Source organism: Nyctereutes procyonoides, unplaced genomic scaffold (assembly GCF_905146905.1).
Source record: "Nyctereutes procyonoides isolate TBG_1078 unplaced genomic scaffold, NYPRO_anot_genome, whole genome shotgun sequence".
In the NCBI taxonomy this organism is placed as follows: Eukaryota; Metazoa; Chordata; class Mammalia; order Carnivora; family Canidae; genus Nyctereutes; species Nyctereutes procyonoides.
In genome coordinates, this window is record NW_026575146.1 from 40,033,691 (window position 1) to 40,061,669 (window position 27,979).

The 27,979-nt window shown below is 37.5% G+C and overlaps 1 protein-coding gene across 5 annotated transcripts in view; it reads right to left on the bottom strand.

Annotated features, from left to right (window-relative positions):
* NAA35 (N-alpha-acetyltransferase 35, NatC auxiliary subunit) overlaps positions 1–27,979 on the bottom strand; it is a 106,359-nt gene that overhangs the window by 63,912 nt on the left and 14,468 nt on the right. For all 5 annotated transcript variants that reach the window (XM_055311996.1, XM_055311993.1, XM_055311992.1 and 2 more), the window contains exons 3-9: positions 24,147–24,180; positions 21,930–22,044; positions 20,664–20,738; positions 19,914–20,081; positions 1,795–1,861; positions 1,670–1,713; positions 546–596 (exon numbers count right to left, since the gene is read on the bottom strand). In XM_055311996.1, coding sequence (XP_055167971.1) covers positions 546–596; positions 1,670–1,713; positions 1,795–1,861; positions 19,914–20,081; positions 20,664–20,738; positions 21,930–22,044; positions 24,147–24,180 — 554 coding nt within the window. The remainder of the gene's footprint in view (positions 1–545; positions 597–1,669; positions 1,714–1,794; positions 1,862–19,913; positions 20,082–20,663; positions 20,739–21,929; positions 22,045–24,146; positions 24,181–27,979) is intronic.

The window sequence follows — 27,979 nt, forward strand, 5'->3', positions numbered from 1 at the left end:
AGCTAATAACTTACTATATTACAAACACCTTCACTAACAGTATTTTAAATGCCTGAAAAATGAGCTGCAGAAAATAAAAAGTTTGTTCTATTGAAATAGAAATATAAAGCTCTGTATCAATGGGATGGATTTTTCCTTAAGAAGTTAGACTATTATCTCAAAAACTAATTTAATTAGCATTTTAAATAGGACTGATAAAAAGATTCTTTAAGCAGCATCAGAAAATTACAGATCTCAACAAAGGTTCAGTACTTTTCATACTGTCCAAGTTCTTGAGTTTTGCCAAGTTTTGACATATCATCTGTAAAAAATCATTTTCTTCCTACCTCACAGGAATACTGAAGAGCTTTGAAATCATGAATTTGAAAGAGCTGTATTATCATTCTATCAAAAAAAGTACAAGGGAAATAAAATCCCTTGCAATGTCCAATTTTTAAAGAAATACCTTAAAAAGGGCTTCCATAAATTATAACGCAGTTCATAAAACTACAACATTAAGAGGTAGACTTCTCTCATATTATCTACCAGAAAATAAGTTCAATTACTTCCAGTTCAACTTCTGGATCTCTTTCTTCTCCTTGTCGACTTCGAGTACTCTAAAATTTTAAAAAATGTGAATTAAAATAAACACAAATATGTAAAAATACAAGGTAAAGTGCTAAACCTAATTTGTTAAGTACACACAAGAATCTATTTTTAAGAAAAATATTTGGGAGAAAAAAGCTGTATCTAGTATTTATTTTCCCCCTATTAATACTACATACAAAAAGTTCATTTTGATATAAATTATAAAGATCACATAGAAGAGTAAGGTATTAAAAACATCAAAAGCAAAAGAATGAAATAAGTACATGACACATCATATTGTTTTCTTTTTAAAAGGACGTATTAATTGAAAGTCTTGATGTTCTCAATACTAACCCTGTTTGAAAAAAACAGTAACCTTTACAAAAATCACATCATAAAAATAAAATCACGTGGTAAATGCTGACTGTTCCACACTAACATGCAAAACCTCTTGTAAAGCATAACTGTGACTGGCTACTTTGACAACTGTAGGGCAGTAGTACAGGAAGATATGGCAGAAGATTCGGGAGCGAGCCCTGCGCTGCCACTCCCTAGTGGCAAGCCCTTCAGGAGACTCAGTTTACTTAACTCTTTTAAGCTATATTTTCCTCACCTAAAAATAGGGCACTATATGCATTTTATTGCCTAATTTGCTGCTTAATTATAAACATCAACTATTTATGGTAACAATAAGGTGGTAATATAAAATTGCTTTGATAACCATGGTTTTCAGCAGATTTGGGACACGACCATTTACTGAGGTCTTCTACTGTGCTGCAGACCTTGTAATAGCTGTTGAAGAAGACAGTCCTTAACTTTGAGGAACTTAAAATTCTAGAATATTATGCTATTCTTAAAAGAGCATACTATAATTCTAAAACAGTGGCAAAAAAATGGTTAAAATTTCAATACCTGAAAGGGACATTAATTCACCAGAAACAACTTCCTCTAGCTGTCCTCAAATTAATTGCAAAAAAGGCACAGCATATAGAAAGGAAGCTGTTGGTCCTCCTTACACTCGGTATTTGTAATTAGCTAAGGTAACTTGACATTTAGAAGAATACAAAAATCCTATACTAAAACAAAGAGAAAAGAAATATACCTTTACTCTTCTTTGCAGGTCATCCTCCACATCTTTTAGCATGCCTAAAAAGAGAGATGATGAGTTTAAAGAGGAAATATAAATCCAAATACAAAACCTGTGAATCATCTTATAAACTGTTTTACCTGTAACTCGAAGGTCTGTCACACTGTTAGCCATTTTAAATCCATATGTCATTGACTGAAAATCTTCCTGTACAGGAAAGGAATAATTAGACCCTTGAGTAGTAGCAAAACTTTCCATTATATTTCTCTTACAAAATCACTATTTGCTAACATGAACACAGTAATGAAATGTCATCTGCTTGTCTAAATACTGCTATCATATATCCATGCTTTCCCCAGAGTATCCTTAAAAACACTATATTCTAATGCTATCTCCACCTTTAATCATCTGTTCTTAAGGCAATTTAAATATACTTGGATGTAGTATGCTAACTTGCAAAATAAGGTTAATGCTAATAATATCAGAAAACAAAAATTCCCACTTATAAAGTATTCTCACTTTCCCAAGTGAACAGTAAATACACAGTAATTACTGCTAGATAAGGTTGCAAGATTTAAACAAGACTTTTGCTTCAAAAATTATCATATGCTTATTTACACACTGTTAGGCCACAAAAGTTAAGCCTTCTCAAATAGAATTACTCAGTGATAGCAAAAGCATACTTCCACTTCGGCCCCACTGTAAAGAGAAAATTATTCATACATGGATTCCCACCTACAAAGTCATTTAAAATTTACTGCTGACACATTAACAAATTAAGTAGTTTGCTAGACTCACTTTAAAAACTAAGTATCATTTGGCGGATTCAATTAAGTCACAAGAGTCTATTAAAGGAATGTTTCTGTTATAATTCTTATAAAAATGATACAGAAGCCTAATATAATGGAATAACAGGCGTGTTTATAGCAATGGCCAAAACTATGGCAACATTTCTGTGGGTTCTTAACAAAAACATCAGTGAGAACATAATCCAGATCATGTACTATAATACATGTTACAAACAGAAAGGGAGGAAAAAAAAAAAAAAAAAACAATGTCCCTGGGTTCAAAGAACTGATGTTAGTTGTATTACAGGACTCACAGGATTGAGTCTTTAAAAATCTCAGGTTGTGTTACAGAGCTATAAGCTTATCTTCTAGGTAAAGTTTATACTCTATCTCTACTAGGCCACCAAGTAGGACTCTCACATTTTACACATCTAAAAAGGAACTCTCCCAGCGTTTACCATGTTGCTAAATGGCACCTCCAACCACCCAGTTACTCTGACTGAAAACCTGCCCCACAATTCCACTCGTTTTTTTTTAAGGATTTTATTTATTTATTCTATTCATGAGAGAGAGAGAGAGAGAGAGAGAGAGAGAGGCAGAGACACAGGCAGAGGGAGAAGCAGGCTCCATGCAGGGAGCCTGACATGGGACTCGATCCCAGGACTCCGGGATCACGCCCCAGGCTGAAGGCAGGCGCTAAACCGCTAAGCCACCCAAGGATCCCACTTTTTTTTTTTTTTTAAGAGAAAGAGAGAAGGCGCACATGTGCAGGGGAAAGGGAGAAAGAGAATCTCAAAAAAAAAAAAAAGAGAGAGAGAGAGAATCTCAAGTAGACTCCACACCCAGTGTGGAGCCTGATGCAGGACTCCATCTTAAGACCCTCATCATGACCCGAGCCAAAATCAAGATGGACACTTAACCAACTGAGCCACCCGGGCACCCCTCCTCTCGTTTTTCCATGCCTTGTATCCAACCATCAGAAAACCCAAAAGGCTCGACCTTCAATTTCTCACCTAAGCATAACTCTCACTTTTCACAATTCTCTCTACTGAAGTCATCACCCTCTCTCACTTCTATAGCTGCTTCCACACAAGTCCCTCCCTTCCATGCTTATCCCTGCTATAATTTATTCACTGCCAGAAGCCAAAGAGATTGCTTTAAAATAAATGATTTCACATCATGTCCTACTCAGAACCTTTCAACTGTTTCCCTGCTCACAGGAAAATCCAGAAACCCACATGGACTGAGGCCTATCACCAATCACCATGCAGCCCTGGCCTCCCTTCTCCAACCTCATTCCCTTCCACCTACCATTCTTCACCTTCAATGCATTGTCACACAGGCCTTCTTGTCATCCCTTGGACACATCAAACAGATTCTCTTCTCAGGACCTCTATACTTGCTACCTCTCCCCACAAAGAGTTTCTTCCTAACGTTTTCAGGGCCCCATCCCTCCCTATATTATAGCCTCTGTTCCAATGTCAATTCCTCATACAGAGGTTTGCCCTTTCTCTTTAAAACAGCACCCTCCACCATTTTACATGTGCTGTCTCTGCTTTACTCTTCTTCACAGAACTTAACAACACTTGACATTATATATTTGCTTACTGACACACTATCTGTCCCAAGGAATGCAAAATCAATGATATTAAGTCTCTGTTGTAGTCAGACTACAGATATAGATATAACTGTAGATATAACTGCTTTATATCCAGGGCTTAGAATTGTACTTGCCACAAAGTACCATTAAAAAAAAAAAAGTCAAATGAATGATGACCTACTGTAGGGCAGAGGTCATCTTCCTAAGTAGATCAGGTTGGCTACAAGATCCCTGGGGGAGTGGTAAAGACTGTGGCAGACTAGAGAATGCACACGTAAAGGAAGCCAGCTGCTACTTATTACCTTATTAAGTAATGAATGCAAGGCTAATGTTTTTCAGAATATCTAATTTAATATAAAATTCTCCAATTTTTAAATGTTACTAAATTTTTACAAATCAAATAGACCAACACTGTGAAAACAAAACACACCAGTATGCCCTACTTAAGCACTGCTGTCCAAGAGGAGTCTAAGGAAAAGCATTTACGTCACAGAGTATCATAGGTCTGTGAAATAAATAGTAGTCTCAGTAACAAGAACTTAATCCAAGTCATTGGAGGACTGAAGCAGAGGAGTTCTATAAACAGATGGTACCATTAAAAGAGTACTCTTGAAACCCTGTAGATTCAACAAGGACAAAAGTCAACATAAAACCAGGGAGGCCAGATACTGGACACCACCCAATAATGCAAACAGGAGCTGATGGTGATTTGATGAGATTATAAGTGATGAGAAGTTGCTGAAATCAGGATATATTGAAAAGGTAAAGCCAACATGATGTGCCAATGAAGTGAATGTGGGGTATGAGGTAAACTGTGCAATCAAGGATTATTTTTAGGTGTTTGGTCTGAGGAACTGGTATATGATGGTACAATTTATTGAGATAGGGCAGATTTTCAGAGGAATAAGTTTAAAGGCAGAGATGGAGTACAATTTTAGTATGTTACATTTATAATTTTTTAGGTATCCAAGTGAAGATTTCAGGCAGGCACCTGTGTGAGTCTGAAAATCAGGGGAGGAATCAGGACTAGAGGACACTGACTGCAGCAGAAGATACAGAGGAGCCCAGGAATAAGTCCCAGCATCCAGAGAAGCAAGCACAGGAAGTAGGTTAACCAGTGAGGAAGATAGAAACCAAGAGACAGCTGTACCAGGAAGACGAGAAGAGGTCAACTGTGTAAAATGAGGCTGACGGCTGGAGAGGGAGAGGGGGGACAACAATGGATTTAGCAAGACAGTTATCATTAAGGAACTTGTTAAGACTAGCTTCTGTGCAGTTGTAGAAAAAGAATGACCAATAGAAGAGGGTGAGAAGAGATAAAAAAAAAAATAAGTAAATATTTATAGCTCATTCAAGAAATTTTTTTTGCATAGGGTAGCGGAGAAATGACACTAGATAAGGAGCCATGGGATCCAGGTGATTTTTGTTTTAAATTGAACGATATTTAAGCATGTTTATATGCTAAAAGAATAATATACTAGGGAAGGAGACACTAATAATGCATAACAAAAAATGGTTAATGACTGCAGCAGGCCAGAGACAGAATATAGAACACAAGTGGAAGATGAGCTTAGATGGTCAGGGGAACTGCATTTTCACAAGATAGAAAGAAGGCAGATGATGTGGGTACCAACACAGGTTAGCAACATGTGATTGTGAGAAGATAGGGCACTTCAACCTACATCTGATTCCATCTATTATTTCATTAAGGTACAAAGTAAACACAGAAAAGAGGGTTGTCAATAGAGGTTTTCTGAAGTAAAATATGTGGAGAAGTCACTGAGAGGCTGTTAAAGAAAGTTTACCACAGAAGTGTTGTAGGATAGGACTGTCTCTAGTTCTGAGTGCCCATCTGAGATTTGCAGTCCTAAAATTAAAGTGAGAATAGACACACAGATGTGGGCTTTTTCTAGCAGCCTTCTGCTGTTTGGGTGCAAGCAGCAAGCAGGCAGATGGTTGGGATTTTGCCATATAAGTGACACATTATGAGACAAGAGGGGCAAGGGAATCAAGGGTGTTTGAGAAAGAATGATTTTACCACTGGACCATGGACACAACAGAAGTAACAGAAAACTAAAGGAGCAGCATCTGGAAACTGGAGGTCTCTGTGGAACTGAAGGATAGCAAGAGTAGGGGAATCAGAGTAAGGGAGCCAGAAAGTAAGTGGCAGCGAGCAAAGGGTAGTATTTTTTTTTTAAATAAAGATTTTTATTTATTAGAGCGAGAGAAAGTGAGAGAGTGCAAGCAGGGAGAGCGGCAGGCAGAGGGAGAGGGAGAAGCAGGGAGCCCAATGTGGGGTTCAATCCCAGGACCCTGGGTTCATGACTTGAGCTGGAGGCAGACAGTTAACTGAAAAGGGTAGCAGTTCTGAAATCAAGAATTTGGAGGTATGGACGAGTAAGGAAAATGTTCTCCTTATTCATTTCTGAACCATTTTCAGAACATAGAATGTACAATGGCAAAGTACAATCACAGCCACTATAGAGCCTATTATCCACTGAGAGGATGAGGATGTCCTGAGAAATAAAGCCCCACGTTCTTTATTGTACTTTACAATGTCTTTACAATACTGCCAAGATATAACTGCAGAAAGTTATCAGGGGTATTCAGGGTCCTATAAAACATAGCATTTAAAACAATGCATCTCCACAAGGAAATGTGGAATAGTAAAACATCTATAATCATAACTGTAGCAGAACACTCAATATCAGCACTAAATGTGATTCTAACCAAACCTGTGATCTTGATTGTACTAATAATGTAATATTCTAAGAAAGTAAAGTTTTTTCAATCCCTTCTAAAACAAAAATTACAATATATCAGTTATCATTCATTACTACTTTAAAAATTTATTTCACCGATAAAATACTTGCATAAAGATTTCAGGTGCTCCTGAAACGACTTGATCCATTCACCCAAATCTGAGTGCACTCAACAGACCAGATACTGAGTAACACAGTAAAGCTACAAGTAAGGGTAAAACATGCCCACAGATTCAGATTAAGACTTCAAACAATTTAAAATGTCCATTAGTAAGTGGCTTATACTTTACTGAATATACACTGGAATACAAATGATAGTAACAACTAACATTAACTACTTACTATGTGCCAGACACTGTTCTAAACGTCTTACTTGTATTAACTTCATTAATCCTCACAATAACACTCTTAGGGACTATTACAAACTACATTTTATAAATGAGGACACTGAGGTGTAGAAACTTAAATTCCCAAACACCACAAAAATGTTAAGTGACAGAGGAAGAACACAAACATAGGTGGTAGCAATCCCCAGAGACTGTACTTTTTAAACTTTTATTTTGAAAAAATTTCAGAATACAAAAATAGTATAGAGAGGTCCTAAATTCCTTCCCCATAATCATCAAATGATAACATTTTACCATATTTGCATTATCATTCTCTATACTTTTTCTTAAACATTTGAGACTAAGTTATAGATTGTGATGTTCCTTCACCTCCAAATACTCAGTGTGATTTCCCAAAACCATAAATCATTCTCCTACATACCCATGGTACAATGATCAAATTTGGTAATTCATGTCGCTTTAATGTGGAGCATTTCCTTGGTCCTTATCTTTCATGCCCTGACATTTTGGAATAGTATAAGCCAAAGTTATTTTTAACAACTACATCCCTCAATATGAGTTTGTTTTATGTTTCTCCAAAATAAAATCCAATTTATGCTATATTTAACAGGAATATCACAGACGTGATGCTGTGTTCTTCATGGAGCATTCTCTCTGGAGACACAGGATGTTGAATTGTCCCATTATTGGTGATATTAAGTCTGGCCATTTAGCTGAGGTGTTATTTGCCATGTTTCTTCCCTATAAATGAATCATTTTCCCTTTGTAATTAGTATCTTATGGGAAGATACATGGAGGGTAGGTACAAATCCAGTGCTCATTATACTTTTGCTTACTAGTTTTAGTAACCTTTAACAATTCTTGTCAGAAATAACTATTCAAAACCTATACTCTTAACATGATGCTATGCAGGCCAATAAAAAACAATGAGGTAGCTCTCTACCTACAATATACTGGTACATACAGAAATCTATTTTCTATTGTCTGTGGGAAAAAGTTGCAAGTATTTTACATACTTCCATGATGTTAAGTGAAATACACATATATACATATTACAGAAAATATCTGGAGAAATACATGCCAAATGGGTAACTGTTTACTCCTTGCCAGGCAAACCAGAACCTTTATAGTTTTATTTATTGTCTTAAAAATATGCTTGGTTGCAAAAAAGATGAAAATTCAACTACAGTGACTTAAGTGATGCATACTTACTTATGTCATGCCAAATAACAGGAATATCAGAAATAATCTTTCTTCTTCACCATCCTAAGCTCTAAGGCGGTCTTAGATTTACATGTTTACAAAAAGAAGCAGGACCTACCTCCAAACATCACATTCATGTTCAAAATAAATGACAAAAGAAGGGGTGGGCATACCATTATTACTCCAAGTGGCATACTACTGAGAGTAGAAGGGGATGCTATTAATAACTACATCAGGATAAAAGATGCCAAGTAGGACTGTTCCATGTAAGCCAGTATGTAGGCACCAGCTGTAACAGAAGAATGTGCTAAGAAGGGCAGAGAAGAAAACTGAAGTCTGTATGGGCAATTCAGGTGGGGATCCACATTTGAAGATAAGTAGGACTTTATCCTAAAAAGGAGAAAAAGCATAAGAGCTAGAAAGAGCATCCTGTGCAAAAGCATGGGATAATGAAAGAGAATAGTGTACTCAGGAGCAGTTGAACAACAATAAGCCACAGGGAGAAAAAAGATGAGTAAAAACACCCAATGATATCTGTACCATGTATCACAATGAGATGTTGGCTCACACCTCTAAGTGTGATCATCAACAAGGTAAGAGATGACAAATGTTGATCCAGATGTGGAGAAAAGGGAGTCTTTGTACACTGTTGGTGGGAATGCAAACTGTTTCAGCCGCTATGGAGAACAGTACAGAAGTTCCTCAAAAAATTTAAAATAGGGGATCCCTGGGTGGCGCAGCGGTTTAGCGCCTGCCTTTGGCCCGGGGTGCGATCCTGGAGACCCGGGATCGAATCCCACGTCGGGCTCCCGGTGCATGGAGCCTGTTTCTCCCTCTGCCTATGTCTCTGCCTCTCTCTCTCTATCATAAATAAATAAAAAATAAAAAAATGCTTTAAAAAAATTTAAAATATAACTACCATATATATGATCCAGCAAACCCAATTCTAGGTATATAGCAAAAAGAAATGAAAGCAGGTAATGAAGAGACCTATACAACTCCCATATTATTGTAGCATTGTTCACAATAGCCAAGACATGAAAACAACCTAAGTGTCCTCCAATGGATAAATGGATAAAGATGTGGTGTATATATATGCGTATGGAGTGGAATACTATTCAGTCATGAGAAAAAAGGAAATTCTGTCATTTGCAACAACATAAATAGACCCTGAGGATAACATGCTAAGTCAGACAGAGAAAGACAAATACTGTATGTTATCTTTTACATGTAGAATCTTAAAAAACCAAAATTATAGAAGCTAGTAAAATGGTGAGTAAAAGCAAATAAAATGGTGAGTGGAGAGTGGAGGAACGGGAGAGATGTTTAGGGTACATATCTGCAACTAGTAGGTAAGTAAGTCCTAGAGACCTAATACACATATAGGGATTGTAAACAACAAAACTGTATTATAAACATTAGCTTGCTAAGAGACTAGATTTTAACTGTTCCCAGCACTAAGAAGTAATGATCATTATGTGATACAACAGGTGTTAGTTATGGCTACCACTGCAATTATATAGCAATATAAATGCATCATATCAATATGTTGTACACCCCAAACTTACACAGTGGTGTATCTCTAACATAACTCAATAAACAAACAACAAAAAAGATGAGCAATAAAGTTAGAACCAGCTCACAGGAAGTGTTACTCTAAGGGTTTTAACTTTTATCATGTAGGCAGCAAAAATGTTCAACTTCTGGTTAAAAGCAGTACTTCCATTACACCTCTTAAAATCATACTAAAGATGACACTAGAGGAATTAAAAGTTTGAATTCCAAAGGACAGAGAATGGAGTACAAAAAACAAAATACGTAAGGCAATTTTTGGAAAATACAAAGTAAATGGACAAAAAGTAACTGACTTAGGTGAGTGGAAAAAGCTAAACCGATGCCCTTGGAAAGCAAGGATGAAGAAAGCTTTCAAGAATTAGAGGTATTAGGGATCCCTGGGTGGCGCAGCGGTTTAGTGCCTGCCTTTGGCCCAGGGCGCGATCCTGGAGACTCGGGATCGAATCTCACGTCGGGCTCCCAGTGCATGGAGCCTGCTTCTCCCTCTGCCTGTGTCTCTGCCTCTCTCTCTCTCTATGACTATCATAAATAAATAAATAAAAAATTTAAAAAAAAAAAGAATTAGAGGTATTAGGGGCACCTGGTGGCTCCAATTAAGCTTCTGCCTTTGACTCAGGTCATGATTCCCAGATCCTGGGATAGAGCCCTGCACTGAAGCTCCCTGCTCAGTGGGGAGCCTGCTTCTTCCTTTCCCTCTCCCTCTCCTTGTGTTCTGTCAAATAAATAAATAAATAAATAATAATAAATCTTAAAAAAAAAAGGACTAGAGGTATCAGACACCTTTGAAGGATGAGGTGTGGCTCTAGTAGCTGGATGTTTAAGGAAAGAGCTCTTATTCTCCCCTCCCACCCTCAGCCTGAACAGCAAAGCAATACATGCCTGTCATTACAGGTGCAGAATACCCAGCAGCACCTGCCCCAATGCCTGGCACATGCTAATTAAACAAATAACAGTATCAGTAAGGATAGGCAAACTTTTCTTTAAAGAGCCATATATATTTCATGCTTTGCAAGCCATGTGGTAAAATAGAGAATATTATGTAAGTACTTATATGACTATTTAAATGTAACCATTTAAAACACACATAAATGGGGGCCATATCGGGGGCTCAGTTGGTTAAGTGTCTGCCTTCTGCTCAGGTCATGATCCCAGGATCCTGAGATGGAGGCCTGTGTTGGATTCCCTGTTCAGTGGGGAGTCTGCTTCTTCCTCTCCTTCTGCCCTTTACCCCCCCGGCTCATGACTGTGCTCTCTCTCTCTGAAATGAATAAGTAAAAAAAAAAAAAAAAAAAAAAAAAAAAAAAAATCTTAAATAAAAATTCAAAAAACATTCTTTGCTTAACGGCCATAATAAAAACACAGGAGCAGGCTGGATAGGCCTATAGGCTGTAGACTGCCAACCTTTGTTTCCTAGGACTTCCTGAGGGTTTAGATGTAGGGTATGAGAGAAAGAGAAGAGTCAAGGATGACTCCAAGGTTTTTATTTTGCACAACTAGAAGAACAAAGCTCTGTTTGCTGAAATTGAGAAGACTACAGAAGGAAGAAATTAGGAGGCAAGGGGAAAATCAGCAGCTCTATTTTGGAAATGTGAAGTCTGAGATAGACGTCCAAGTGCAAAATGCAGAACAGGCAGTAGCATATGTAAGTCTGAGATTTAGGGAAGTCTATAAAGTCTCAGCTGAGGATACAAACTTAACATTCAATAGCAGAGACAGAATTTAAGACTATGAAACTGCATGACATCATCAGTGGAATGAGTATGGAGAGATGAGGTATAAAGACAGGACCTGAGCCACACCAATGTTTAGAATTGTGACCAATATGGTCATTACACAGCCAATTAAGCAGAGAGCACTTGAATCAAACTGAGACATGCTGTAGGTGTAACATAGAGACCACACTTAGAATATTTGCTACAAAAAAATATAATTTTACATCTCATTAATTTTTATTTTAGTTAACATACAGTGTATTATTAGTTTCAGGATAGAGTTTAGTGATTCTTCAGTTGCATATAATACCCAGTGCGTATTTACATCAAGTGTGTCCTTAATGCCCATCACTCAGTTATCCCATCCTCCTATTCATCTCCCCTCCAGCAACCCTCAGTTTGTTCCCTGTAGTTAAGAATCTCTTGGGGTGCCTGGGCAGCTCACTGGGTTAAACATCCAATTCTTGATTTCAGCTCAGGTCATGATCTCAGTCATGAGATCAACCCGCACACTGCGTTCTCCATTCAGCACAGCTGTCTGCTTCTTGTCCTCTCTCTTCCACTACCCCTGCTTGTGCATGCTCGCTCTCTCTCTAAATAAATCCTTTAAAAAGTCTCTTATGGTTTGCCTCTCTCTGTTTTTACCTTATTTTTCCTTCCATTTCCCTATGTTCATCTGTTTTGTTTCTTAAATTCAACATGAGTGAAATCATGTGGTATTTTTTTTTAAGATTTTATTTATTTATTCATGATAGACACAGAGAGAGAGAGACGGAGACACAGGCAGAGAGAGAAGCAGGCTCCATGCAGGGAGCCCGATGTGGGACTCGATCCTGGGTCTCCAGGATCACGCCCTGGGCCGAAGACAGGTGCTTAAACCGCTGAGCCACCCAGGCTGCCCAATCATATGGTATTTATATGGCATTTGTCTTTCTCTATTTCAGAGAAATTGTATTTCACAATACACACTAGTTCCATCCACATCGCAGCAAATGGCAAGACTCGATTCTTCTTGACAGTTGAGTGATATTCCACTGTGTGTGTGTATATATATGCAAGGGTATATGTTTATACATATACATACATATGTGTATATACACACGTATCTTCTTTATCCATTCATCTGTCAATGGACACCTGGGCTCTTTCCATATTTTGGCAATTCTCAATATTTTATAAATGATTATAAATCAAAATATTATTTTAGATATACTGGACTACATAAAATGTTAACAAAAATTTCACCCACAGACTACTAGAACATTTTAAATGAGTTAAATGGCTTGCATTCTATATCTATTGGACAGTGTTGGTTTAGAAAATGAGATGACAAACAAGAACAACCAGTGAGGCAGGGAACCAGGGGAAAAAACCATCTTAAAAAGAGAAAATAATTTGTTTCAAGGATGGATTTCATGTCAAAAATCCGATGCCTGATTAAGTTTAAGACCAAACATTAATCAATGGGTTTAGCATCACTGAGGTCTTAGATGACCATGATGATGAAGTTTTGGTGGAACACCATTCAAAGTCTGACTGGAGAGGATTCAAGAGAGAATGGACATCTCTTAAGGATTCTGGCTAAAAAGAACTGAGATATGGGAGAGAAGCTGAAGTTATGTTATGTGAAGAAATGGTAACATACTAATGGAACTGATCCAGCAGAGGGGCAAATTCATTACACAAGGGACAGAGGGTAGAATTGCTAGAGGAATATTTGTTAATATAAGACAGGTTATGGGATCTAATGTACAAGCAGAAGAGATCGCCCTCATATAGGTTCATCTAGACAAAGAGAAGGGTTAAAGAACACAGGGCACATGTGCAGGTAGGTGAGATGACTTTTACTTATTTAGTACAGTAGAAAGGTAGGTTGGCTTCAAGTAATGATGGTACAACTGTTAGAATTCTGAGATGGAGTGTGAATGACCCAGGGAAGGAGACTTAAGGCCCACTTGGAAGTACGTGGTGGTGAACTGAAAGTAGACCAATCAGAGTGCAATCAACTGCAATCAACTGAGGTGTGCAAGTGTAAAGGCACAGCAGGTAGAGGGCTGGACTTAACTAGAATTGAGGTACAATAGGCAAGAGAGGAAGAGAGCTGCAAGTATAGGTAAGGGAGTAGCTGTAATGAAGGAAGATAGTTTTAAAGTTAGAAAAGAGAGTCAAAAGGGTAATGAAAATAAAAAGGTAATATAAACTGGAGTCCATGTAGGGGTGAATTGTAGGAGTCAGAACACAAGCAACATAGAAACGGGTGGTGGTCTGTCAACAAAATTCTTCAAACTGAAATTAGTAAAGGGTTGCGATGACCAAGTCTAAGGTATAGTCATTAAAAAGAAAAATCCTAAAAGCTTCCACAGAGAAAATATGGGTTACATTACATATAAAGGATCGGGACAGCAACACTGAAATTAAGAGTCAGTGGATTAATGTCTAAAAAATTCGGAAGAAAATAGTTTTCCATTCTAGAAATCTATCATGACCAAACTTTTAATCAAGTGTGAAGGTAGGGAAGACATTTTCAGACATGCAAGTTCAAAAAACAATTCCCTCCTGGTCTCCCCATCGAACTGGAGATGCTGTACCAAGCAAAGTAATAAACTAAGAACAATAAGGGTATGAAATCCAGATAACTAGAAATCTAACAAAAAAGAAAGGGAAATGGAATTCCCAGGAGAATAGTGAAGAGAACCCTGGAATCACAGCTGTACAGTGGATGTAGAAGGAAACTGATCCAGTCTGAAGCTAAAGAACAAAGGAGCTAAGGTGAAGAATTTCAAAAAATATATAAACGGACAGACTGATATATTTCATAACAATGGGAAGAGAAGAATATGGGAGAAGCTCACAGAAAACTAATCAAATTAAAAAAAGAGGAGGCAGTTATCACCTTCAAGAAAAATAAAAATTTTTGATAAAGAAATGTACACTTACACCACTCTGGTTCATCTGTCATTAGTATTTATACAATCAAAGTAATGTCAACACTGAATAATGATTTAACTAAAACAAAATTACTATTTGGGTAAAACAGGGAGTAAAATGTGAATGCTGGTTATATGCTAAAAATGTGCTGACATATCCTACCTAAAAATTGCTAAAACTGTATAAAATTGTTTATATTAAAACAATTATATAAAATTTTTTATATCTAGAAATGTGCAGATAGTGGGAAAAAGCTAAATATAACTTAATATTATGGAATGTATAACATAATTTTTCATTTTACATCCTATGGCCTATTTGATTTTGCATAGTATGTAAAAGTATTACTTTTATTAAAACACACACCCCAAGAAAAATTTTCAAAGAGCAAAACCGAATATGACCAGATTATCTACTTTTAAGAAAGTAACAGGTAGTCAGGTGGAAAGTGGCCTAAAGGGAAAAACTGGCCCAAAAAGAAATGTACAGACACTCTCATAGGAACCTAAATCTGAAGCTGACAAAAGCTCAAACTAAAACAGGAACAAGGGGCAACCCCGGGCGGCCCAGCAATTTAGCACTGCCTTCAGCCCAGGGCGTGATCCTGGAGACCCAGGATCAAGTCCCATATTGGGCTCCCTGCATGGAACCTGCTTCTCCCTCTTCCTGTGTCTCTGCCTCTCTCAGTCTCTGTGTCTCTCATGAATAAATAAATAAAATCTTTTTAAAAATTAAAAAAATAAAACAGGAACAATGAGAAAAGGAAAAGCAGTGCCCAGATTCAAAACACTTGCAAGGTAAAAACAAAAGAATTCAATCAGATAACCCTGTAGATACCATTCTGTAAGATGCAGAATGCAAGACGACCAGTGGTTTGAGGGGGGAAACTGTGGTTTCCATTTTGCACATGTATACAGGATATGAAGAAAGACACATGTCTCCAGTTCAGGAGTAAAAACAAAACAGAGACACATCCGAGGGCAAAATATACCAGCACGTAGGAACTTCAGAAGCAGCCAGTTCAAACAAGTGATTTATTACAGTTCATTCTTACTTACTCATTACCAAGTCTCTTAAGGACTTTCAACAGGTAATTCTTTTTCTAATTATAAAACCAAAACAAACTTATCTGGAGAAATCTGAAAAGTTTACAGAAACAAGAAAGCATAATCTTTCCAGCCCAGGAGTTTTTATTTATATTTCTTTCCAATCTTTATTTTTACATAGTTGGTTATACTACTTTCCTAACCCTTTAAAGTATATACTCTCTCATGATTTTTTAAACATTTTATTTATTTGAGAGAAAATGAGTGCACACACCAGAGTGCACAAGCAGAGGAGAGGGGAAGAGGGAGAAGGCAAACCAGACTCCCCACTGAGCAAGGACCCCCCCCCCCATCATGACCTAAGCCAGGATCATAACCTACACTGAAGGCACTGAGCCATCCAGGCACCCCTACTCTCCCATGATTTTAAACACCTTTCTCTATTACTCTGTATAATAAATTATCCATAATTTACTTCATGTAAACCCTAATGGTGGCATTTTAGTTGATGCCAACTTTCACTATTAAAAACTGATTAAAGTGTTTGGGCATAATGTATCCTCATTTAAGGCTGAGTTCTAAACATGCATTAATTAGTTTCATCTGTGCTAATGCATACTCCCACTAATAAAAATCAAATGGCAACTTACTGCATCCTTACCAATACTGAATATTTTTATTTAAAAATGTATTTGGCAGATAAAAGGTGAACTAATTATTTTAATTTTATTTCTTGGATGACATGGAGACTAAATTTTTAACTGTTTGGTCATTTATTACCCTCCTCCATGAGTAAGCTATTGGTTTTATAGCCCAGTTATTAATTTGGGCTTCAGTGTTATACTTTATTTGAACGGGATCTTAACACATAAATATTGATCATTTTTGTTATCTAGATTTTTCCAAAAAACTTTATATCAGCTTTTTCCTATTGGTTTCCCTTTATGATTTCTCCCATTTGGAAGTTCTTCATCCAGAGAAAATGCAGAATTTCAATTATAATTATAAAAAATTTATTTTCATTTACTTTTAAAATAAACTCATCCAGGCATGTAATAAAAATTCCAACAGCACCAACAAGTATATATCCCATCCTTCAAGATTCCAGTTATCTTATGTATGAAGATTTAACTACTTCCCATTAAAAAAAAATTGATAGGGATCCCTGGGTGGCGCAGCGGTTTGGCGCCTGCCTTTGGCCCAGGGTGCGATCCTGGAGACCCGGGATCGAATCCCACGTCGGGCTCCCGGTGCATGGAGCCTGCTTCTCCCTCTGCCTGTGTCTCTGCCTCTCTCTCTCTCTCTCTCTATCATAAATAAATAAAAATTTTTAAAAAATGTAAAAAAAAAAAAGTCTAAAAAAAATTGATAGTAACTTATACAACTTTTCTACACCTGACTTATTTTACTTTATTTTGGAGATCTAATCTTGTACACTTAAACCTACCTCTTTCTTTGTAAAGGGCACACAATACTCTACTGTATGAAGATAGCATCATTAAACAAGTCTATTGATAGATATTAAGGTAGTTTCTAGACTTTTGTTACTATAAACGAAACTACAATTAATGTCCTTACACATAAATCTTTGTGCACAGCACAGATTTGTATAATAAATTCCTAAAAGTGAACTTGCTAAGTTGTCATATACATTGTAACTCATGATACTACCAATTGCTCTTTAAAACAGTTGTGAGGGATCTCTGGGTAGCTCAGTGGTTTAGCACCTGCCTTTGGCCCAGGGCGTGATCTTGGAGTCCTGGGATCGAGTCCCACATCAGGCTCCCTGTGTGGAGCGTGCTTCTCCCTCTGCCTGTGTCTCTGCCTCTCTCCATCTCTCTCTCTCTCTCTCTCTCTCATGAATAAATTTTTAAAATCTTAAAAAATAAAAATAAAACAGTTGTGAATTTATAATACCATAAAAATGTATGAGTCCTGCTTACAGTGGAAACCTGAGCCCTGACTAATAAATTTGTATCTGTGTAGGGGTGCTAGAGTGAGAAAATCATAATTTTGCAGCCATCACTGTGAATATTAGCCCAAGCAAGCATCCAGTGATGCTAAGGGAAAGACTTTAATGAGCAGGATATTTGTATAATCTTAAAGAGTTTCCCTATGGAAGGCTTATTATATGCCAGGGTAGAAAAGAGTAACCATACAGTGATCAGAAAACACCTTGGAACAAAGTAACATGACCACCAAGGGGGCAGATGGGCATTGTATGCCTCAGCTGCAATACCAGAACGAGGACACAGTGTCACTTATGTTGTAATCCTGCCAGGACTGTATAATCTAAATGTAATCACAAGACAAAATACACAAACCCCAAATGAGGAATATTCTATTAAAAAAGACAAACCAGAAGAGGCCTATATTCTCCAAAAATATCAATGACATGGAAACAAAGGCCGAGGAACTGCTGTAGATTAAGAATACTAAAGAGGCAAAAAAAAAAAAAAAAAAAATACTAAAGAGGCAACTAAATGCAGGATATGATCCTAGGCTGGATTCTGAACTGTAGGGAAAAAAAATGCTAGGAAGGGCATTACTGGGCCACCTCATGGAAATAGAATATGGAAAGTGGACTGTTAATACAAATTCACTGAGGTTGGTAATTATACTATAGTTGTATATGAAAGTATCTTTTCTCTTAGAAGATGCACACTGGGAGGTGTCTGCAGGGAGAAGGTCATAATTGTATACAACTTAGTTTCTTATGGTTCAAGAAAAAAAATACATACATGAAGGAAATTGAGATAGTAAAGGGACAATGGATTAATAGCTGAAATCAAGGTGAGGGACATATGCTGTTTTTTTGTGCTGTCACTATAATTTGTTAATTTGAAATTAAAAATTAAAAAGGAAGCAATGACTACTCGTCTCACACACACAGCACATGTGAGTGCCTATTTCTCACTCTCATCAACATGGTATATTATACAATATTTCTAAGCTTTGCCAATAATGGGTACAAAATAGTATCTCAGTTTTAATCTGCATGTCTCTGAAGTTACACATCTTTTCTCATGTTTAAAGGTTCATTTTCTATAAACAATCTTTTGACTTTTTAACTTAAAAAAAATATTTCATCTATCTGCATTTTGGAAGGCAGCTATGCTCACCACTATACCACCAACGCCGGCTCTATCTGCATTTTGATGTTGTCATAAAGACTGTATCCCTCCAAAATTCATATGTTAAGTCCTAACACCCAAAGTGATAGTATTTGGAGGTGGGGCTTTTGGGAGGTGTTTGGGCTATGAGAGTACAGCCTTCATGAATGGAATCAGTACCCTTACAAAAGAGAAATAGAGAGCTCCTGTGCACCTTCTGCCATGTGAGGACACAGTGCAAAGATGGCCACCTATAAACCAGAAGGCAGACAGACACTGGAGCTGCTGGTGCCTTGATCCTGGACTTTTTAGTCTCTGGAAGTGTGAGAAATAAACTTCTGTTGTTTACAAGCCACTCCATCTATGGTATTCTGCTATAATAGCCCAACAGATTAAGGCAGATATAAAATGATGGTAAATTAATTTTCAAGGGTGTTAACCAATTATCCTAGCACTGTTTGCTAAATGAATCCTTTCTTTGCCCTGCGATTAGGACTTTTGATGTCTTTTTGGGTGTACTTTGAGAACATAAAGTACGTAAATACGTAAGTATTTAATACCTTGTATATCTCTTCTCACTTATTAACTCGAACTAATCTTTTTAAAATTTTCACTCAAATGGGTAAGATTTTTCATAATGATACCCATAGGAATTAAAATTGGTAGCTAAAAAAACCAGTAAGTATGTAAAAAGCAGACAGTATTTCATACACAACTCACAAGTCATGTGTTTAAATGTGAACAGTCATATTAGCTGTATTATTCTCACATTATTAATATAAATTTAGAAAAGCTACATATACTATACACTGAACCATCATAGGGGACTAATATATTTATTTTGGATCAGTAACAGCATTAAAAAGAAAAGTAGGTTTCAACAAAAGGAGAATTGAGAGACTTGAGAGAAGCTGTGTCTTCTCTTTGTGAATCCCCACAATACCCAGAACAAAATACTCTGCAATGGATACTCCATGAATGGTCCCAACAGAAAGAACATATACTGAGATCGAAGTTTTCTTAGAACAGGATTACTTCAGCCAATACATCTGTAAACACCACAGCATCACTTTTAAAAACTGTTAACTATATATATTGATAAAAATATGTATCATATAATCATTTAGATATATCACAATAAAGTGGTCAATGAGCTTCAGGAATTCTCTTAATACAAAATCTTACCTCTTCAAAAACAGCAGCTTTATTTACTTTTTCTCTTGCAATATCACAGATTTTTAGGATTCCCAGAGCAAAAGCTTTCATGGCAGGATCTTCTATAAAGTCTGGATTATGAATGTAAAGGCACGTAAATACGGTCTGTGCCAAGGAATGGCCTTCTAACCATGTTATCTACAAGGAAAAGAATGTTTATGTTTAAGATGACACAGAGTCTGCAAAGTCTAAATTGACCCAGCAGCCAAGGTCTGGACTGCCGCAGACCCAAATAAATGTATTATTAATCATGGTATTTCAAAGATGATTAAAGGGAAGGTTAGAAGAGACAAAAGAATTACAATTCACTTTTACAGACTAAAATTTTTCGAAAATCATATACCACAAATAAGATTAGCTATCTAAGGAAAGCATTCTCACACAGAATTCAGTTTGCAATATATTTGGACACTAATGAAATTAGAATGCTGCCTTACATACTATCCAAAAGCAATCGATTCCACAATGGAGTCAATAAAAATCCATAAAGTAGGGAATTCACAATTTTAGAACTAACCAGGTACTTAGCCACTCATTTAACTTTTCTTTTTCATCCTTATTACTACTAATCTAGTCAACAGTATCACATCCCAATCTAGAGTACTGCAAGAAACTGCACAAGTTTTCCTGCCTCCCACCTCTAATTTGATAACCCCCAACCAGAGGAACTTTCTGGGAGGTCACAGTTTTTAGATTAGCCAAGTGTATTTTAACTCTTACCAAACAGCAAAAACAAGTATCCATTATCCCTATCAATTCAGGCAAGGTGAGGTCTTTAATTTTAATGGTGCCATCCTAAAAAGGAGGAGAAATATGACATGAGCAAAAGTTTTTATAAATTTATGGTTTCTATGTTTAGTAGCAATTTTTGCCTTCCAAAAATCAAATATTTTAGAAAATAACAATTCTAGAACTGTATCATCTGATAAAAACTAAGATACCGGGGCAGCTGGGTGGCTCAGTTGGTTAAACGTCAGCTTTCGGCTCAAGTCATAATCTCGGAGTCTTGGGATTGTACCCCGCATTGGGCTCCCTGCTCAGTAGGGAGAGGGTGCTTCTCCCTCTGCCCCTCATCCCACTCATGCTCCCTTTCTCTCTCAAGTAAATGAAATCTTAAAAAAAAACAAACAAAAAACTAAGATACCAACTCTGTATTCTTAAAATATATTTTAAATATTCAATAAGAAAAATCAAAGCCTCTTAATTATAACAGAATAAAGGCCTATATAAAGCAGTCAAACCAACAAGTATTTAAAAACACAGTTCAAATTAGTTTTAAGCATTAATAAATATGAATCACTTCAATGGATCAAAACTACTTAAAAAGAGAAAAGTAAACATTTTTCAAAAAGATTATTTTAAAGAGAGTGTGCATGCACATGCACTGAGTGAGGAAGGAGAAGAGAGAGGAGGAGAGAGAGTGCCTCAAGCAGACTCCCCCTTAAGTGCAGAGACCAACCTGGGGCTCAATCTCATGACCCTGAGATAAGCTGACCCAAATGAGCCAGCCAGCAGCCTCCAGAAAAGTAAACATTTTTAAAAACCCTTCCCGCATTTTGATTAAGTTGTTCAGCAAATCTTTCTTCATTAAATATGCAAAATTAAACTCTGTGGCAATTATAAATGAATCTGTAATTCAATCCTCACAGAGTGAATTTCAAATTCAAAACCACAAGTATTTTGCCTAATATATTAATACATAAAATTTAATACCATAACCAACTACCCTGGTACTTGAACATTCACGGAAATCCTTTAAAAAATTAATAAACACACACGCAGAAATTTAGAGCAAGCTTATAATGAAGACCTTGAACAATTTACCGATTTCAAAAGAGATCAATAACTAAAGGTCATAACTAATTTTTATTTATATATCTGAGATGTTCTTAAAGTAATTATACTTTAATACACCAAGTTTGATCTTCATTGTTTTAACATATGAAATAACAAATGATAAAACACAAAAAGCACAACGGTAACTACCTTAATAGCCTGTTCAAAATTGAGAACTTTTCGATTAACTTGGTTTCCAATCATGCCAGCGTCCATCTTGGGATCCATCATTTCAATGGCAGACATGGCTTCAAAAAGACCAAACCTGCAAATAAAAAAATTAACCCCACAAATTGTTTTTGAACCAGTAAGTTTACCCAGACTCTCACAATGATATAAAAATTATTATAGTGCTTTAAATAACTACAGTATTCTACATATTTAGTCTTCCCAATTTGCCACCACTTGTTTCAATTAAATAATCTTCCTTTAACATAAAAATTGTTTCAAGTATTTGCCACTCAAATTATTTTACAGGTACTGTGGGGGAGAAAAGAAAACAAAAGATTTTCTTTGTCTTTCCTTCCCAAATGCTGCACATTGGAAATTTTGGAAAAAAGACCAACTGGTCTATAATGGATTTCACTTTACCTTCTTTAAATAATTTTCTCTACTTAATATTCAGAAAGCTGTGTTGGGAAGACTCATCAAATATAACTTTAAGATTTCTTCATTTTCTTTATATCATGAATAACGGAAATATCTCGCACATTACTGTCTATAATGCCCAAAGTTCTGACAATTAACATAATGAAAAATAATCCAACAATCTACTTATCTTGTCTGATATTTACGGCTTGTTAGCCATAAAAGCAGATAGTTAGGATGCACTGTGGACTGGTTAATAAGTATATCGTTAACTGAGATATGCCTCAAAAAAATGGGAAAGGAACAAAGAAAGCTTAAAAGAAAATCTGACAGGTGATCAAGCTACTGACTTCATATTTCACTCAGTCCAAGCTATTAGATTACCAGAAAAAGATATGTACCTTGTTACATAAATCATTTCTCTCAGAAGAGCAGCACCAAGATACCACTACCAGCTTTAAATTAGAAGACACTCTTCCCTGCAACCTCTCAAATATCTTAATGCTTCAAGATAATCTGACAAGATGAATGTGATATTATTGAAGACAACTCTAGTCTATGCTAATCAAAACCCAAATGGTATTTTTCAAAGAGGTTGTCAAGCCAAAAGAGTAAATATGCAAAACTGAAGAGAATTTTTTCAACAAAAACAACAGAGATTCAGCAAATATCGAAGACATGATAATTAAAAGCATTTTAGAATATAAAGATCAATAGAAAACTGCTTAAACTCACATTTCTGTAGAAATTATATATGATAAAGGTAGAATTTCAAAGTAGTGAAAAATAATGGGTTAATCAATAAATACTATTGAAACAAGTGGCTAAACATCTGGAAAAAGTGAAATCTCTCACACAATTTCACAAAAAGTAAACTTGGATCAAGTTACAAGACAGCTAAGGGAGATAAGAATCACAAGAATATAACTTTAATAGATGGTCAGGGAGGCTGCTGGCAATGTAGTTCCCTGGGCTGAGCCTAAAACCTTGGGGAAATGAAGAAGGCTTGGTTAATCCAGCTATCTTCCCTCAAATCTTGTTGCATAGTCAGGCCCACACTCCTGCATTAGCTTGTGATATGATTATATCTTTCCTAGAATTGCCTGCAACACCAAAATGATGCCCCAGAATGGTTCTTAATGTGGTCGTCCCTAGATCAGCCGCATCAACTTCACCAGGAAACTTTTGAGAAATGCAATTTCTGTGGTCCCACACGCCAGCTCTAAAGAAGGAACTGGGAGGGGGGGCGCGGGGGGAGCAACATGTGTTTCAACATGTGGGATGATCCGGATTCACACTAGAGTCTAATGTCTAATCTTGGCCACTAATTTAACACTTCGTATTCCTAACCTTGAAACTGAGTCTGGCCATAGCAGTAGGAGAACTATCTATGGGAGTTAAACAACCAAGCAACTCTCTTTTTTCACCTTTCTGGGGGATTCTCAATCTGCTTTCATCCAGCCATTAAATCACTCATCTCTGGCCATCAGCCAGCCTATCACAGATAACATAGAGCCTGTACCTTTTCTTCAAGAAATTCCATGTCCTATATATAAACTCTCAAGGAAAGGACCGAGAGTCACAGTTGCATTAAGTACAGCCATTTCATATCACAACTAGGATCAGCTGTCCCAAAATTACTCACTGAGGTTAAAAATATAATTATTTTATTTTTACAACTTTGAAATGTAATATTACCCAGGTCTCAAGGAATATACTGCACACAAAAAACAGGTGTAAATATTACAATACACTATTTCAAAAGACACAAATACTTACAGCTTATCATGAAGCAGTTCTCCCAACTTTAATTCTAAAAGAAAAAAAAGAGAAAAATTCTTTGAATAATTACTTTATACTTAAATTTTAATTGTAAGGAAAAAAATCCAAAAGATTAGCTCAAAAATGGGCTAGATTACATTAAACTTCTTTTTCTAAGAAATTACTATATTATTTGTACTCAGTTACTAATATAACGCCTTCTACACAGTGAATATTTAAGCCCTATAACTTGAAATTTTTGAATTAGCCAGTGACCCACAACAGGCCAAAATAATCCAATCAGAATTACCAATCTCATTTTAAAGTAACACTAGTAAAATTTCCCCATATATACTTTTTCATAAAACTGACTACTAAAATTTCTTAAATTGCTTTTAAACCACTTGGTGTCATAATCTAGCCTCTCGTGTCCTAGTAACAGTGACAAAGCTACTTTTTAAAATTTCATTTTACTCAATCTGGAGGGGCAAGATGGCGGAAGAGTAGGGTCCCCAAATCACCTACCCCACCAAATTACCTAGATAACCTTCAAATCATCCTGAAAATCTACGAATTCGGCCTGAGATTTAAAGAGAGAACAGCTAGAATACTACAGTGAGAAGAGTTCGAGGTTCTATCAAGGTAGGAAGACTGGGGGGGAGGGGGGAATTAAAGAAACAAAAGACATCCAAGGGGGAGGAGCCCCGCGAGGAGCCGGGGAAGCGCCCCCGGGACAGGAAAGCTCCATCCCAGAGAAGCAGGAGCATCACCAATCTTCTCAGGTGGGAAGGCACTCCCAGGGAGTTAGAGCAGGACCCCAGGAAGGGCGGGGATGCCCTCAGGCTCCCTGGGAAACTAACACAGCAACTGTGCCCCGGGGAGAGTGCTCCGAGCTCCCTAAAGGGCTGCAGCGCCCACACGGCTGGACCCGGGAGCAGCTCGGAGGGGCTCGAGCGGCGGCTCCGCCGAGAGGTGGCTGCGCGAGGTGGCTGCACTCCCGGGAGCGCGAATCCAACGGCCCGGGGACACAGCCCAGGATCCGGCCTCCCCCCGGGACAGGCAGAGGCCGGGAGGGCCCAGGACAGCAAGGACACTCCTGCCCGGAGCTGAGCAGATCAGCGGCCCCGCCCCGGAGCATCCAGCCCCTGCAGACGGAGAGCTCTGTAGTTACTGCAGGAGCTGAATGCAGGGCTCCAGAGCTGGCCGCTGCCACTGTGGTTGTTCCTCCTGGGGCCTCACAGGGTAAAAAACCCCCCACTGAGCCCTGCACCAGGCAGCTCCCGCAAGTGCTAACACCTGAAAATCAGCACAACAGGCCCCTCCCCCAGAAGACCAACTAGACAGACAAGTTCCAGGGGAAGTCAAGGGACTTAAAGTATACAGAATCAGAAGATACTCCCCCGTGGTTTTTTTGTTGTTTTGTTTTTTGCTTTTTGATTTGTTTGCTTCCCCCACCCTTTTTTTTCTTTCTTTTTCTCCTCTTTTTATCTTCCTTTTTTCTTTTTTCTTTTTCTCTTTTCTTTCCTTCTTTCTCTCCTCTCTTTTTCTCCTTTTCCCAATACAACTTGTTTTTGGCCACTCTGCACTGAGCAAAATGACTAGAAAGAAAACCTCACCACAAAAGAATCAGAAACAGTCCTCTCTCCCACAGAGTTACAAAATCTGGATTACAATTCAGTGTTAGAAAGCCAATTCAGAAGCACTATTATACAGCTACTGGTGACTCTAGAAAAAAGCATAAAGGACTCAAGAGACTTCATGACTGCAGAATTTAGATCCAATCAGGCAGAAATTAAAAATCAATTGAATGAGATGCAATCCAAACTAGAAGTCCTAACGACGAGGGTTAACGAGGGGGAAGAACGACTGAATGACATAGAAGACAAGTTGATGGCAAAGAGGGAAACTAAGGAAAAAAGAGACAATTAAAAGACCATGAAGATAGATTAAGGGAAATAAACAACAGCCTAAGGAAGAAAAACCTACGTTTAACTGGGGTTCCCAAGGGCGCCGAAAGGGCCAGAAGGCCAGAATATGTATTTGAACAAATCCTAGCTGAAAACTTTCCTAATCTGGAAAGGGAAACAGGCATTCAGATCCAGGAAATAGAGAGATCCCCTCTAAAATCAATAAAAACCGTTCAACACCTCGACATTTAACAGTTAAGCTTGCAAATTCCAAAGATAAAGAGAAGATCCTTAAAGCAGCAAGAGACAAGAAATCCCTGACTTTTATGGGGAGGAGTATTAGAGTAACAGCAGACCTCTTCCATAGAGACCTGGCAGGCCAGAAAGGGCTGGCAGGATATATTCAGGGTCCTGAATGAGAAGAACATGCAACCAAGAATACTTTATCCAGCAAGGCTCTCATTCAAAATGGAAGGAGAGTTAAAGAGCTTCCAAGACAGGCAGGAGCTGAAAGAATATGTGACCTCCAAACCAGCTCTGCAAGAAATTTTAAGGGGGACTCTTAAAATTCCCCTTTAAGAAGTCCAGTGGAACAATCCACAAAAACAAGGACTGAATAGATATCATGATGACACTAAACTCATATCTTTCAATAGTAACTCTGAACATGGACAGGCTTAATGACCCCATCAAAAGGCGCAGGGTTTCAGACTGGATAAAAAAGCAGGACCCATCTATTTGCTGTCTACAAGAGACTCATTTTAGACAGAAGGACACCTACAGCCTGAAAATAAAAGGTTGGAGAACCATTTACCATTCAAATGGTTCTCAAAAGAAAGCAGGGGTAGCCATCCTTATATCAGATAAACTAAAATTTACCCCGAAGACTGTAGTGAGAGATGAAGAGGGACACTATATCATACTTAAAGGATCTATCCAACAAGAGGACTTAACAATCCTCAATATATATGCCCCGAATGTGGGAGCTGCCAAATATATCAATTAATAACCAAAGTGAAGAAATACTTAGATAATAATACACTTCTACTTGGTGACTTCAATCTAGCACTTTCTATACTCGATAGGTCTTCTAAACACAACATCTCCAAAGAAACGAGAGCTTTAAATGATACAGTGGACCAGACGGATTTCACAGATATCTACAGAACTTTACATCCAAACTCAACTGAATACACAATCTTCTCAAGTGCACATGGAACTTTCTCCAGAATAGACCACATACTGGGTCACAAATCAGGTCTGAACCGATACCAAAAGATTGGTATACAGCTATACGCCAATAAATTAGGCAATCTAGAAAAAATGCAATCATTCCTGGAAAGCCACAAACTACCAAAACTGGAACAGGAAGAAATAGAAAACCTGAACAGGCCAATAACCAGGGAGGAAATTGAAGCAGTTATCAAAAACCTCCCAAGACACCAAAGTTCAGGGCCAGATGGCTTCCCAGGGGAATTCTATCAAACGTTTAAAGAAGAAACCATACCTATTCTACTAAAGCTGTTTGGAAAGAAAGAGATGGAGTACTTCCAAATTCGTTCTATGAGGCCAGCATCACCTTAATTCCAAAACCAGACAAAGACCCCACCAAAAAGGAGAATTACAGACCAATATCCCTGAACAGGGATGCAAAAATTCTCAACAAGATTCTAGCCAATAGGATCCAATAGTACATTAAGAAGATTATTCACCATGACCAAGTGGGATTCATCCCCGGGACACAAGGCTGGTTCAACACTTGTAAAACAATCAATGTGGTTCATCATATCAGCAAGAGAAAAACCAAGAACCATATGATCCCCTGATTAGATGCAGAGAAAGCATTTGACAAAATACAGCATCCATTCCTGATCAAAACTCTTCAGAGTGTAGGGATAGAGGGAACATTCCTCAACATCTTAAAAGCCATCTACGAAAAGCCCA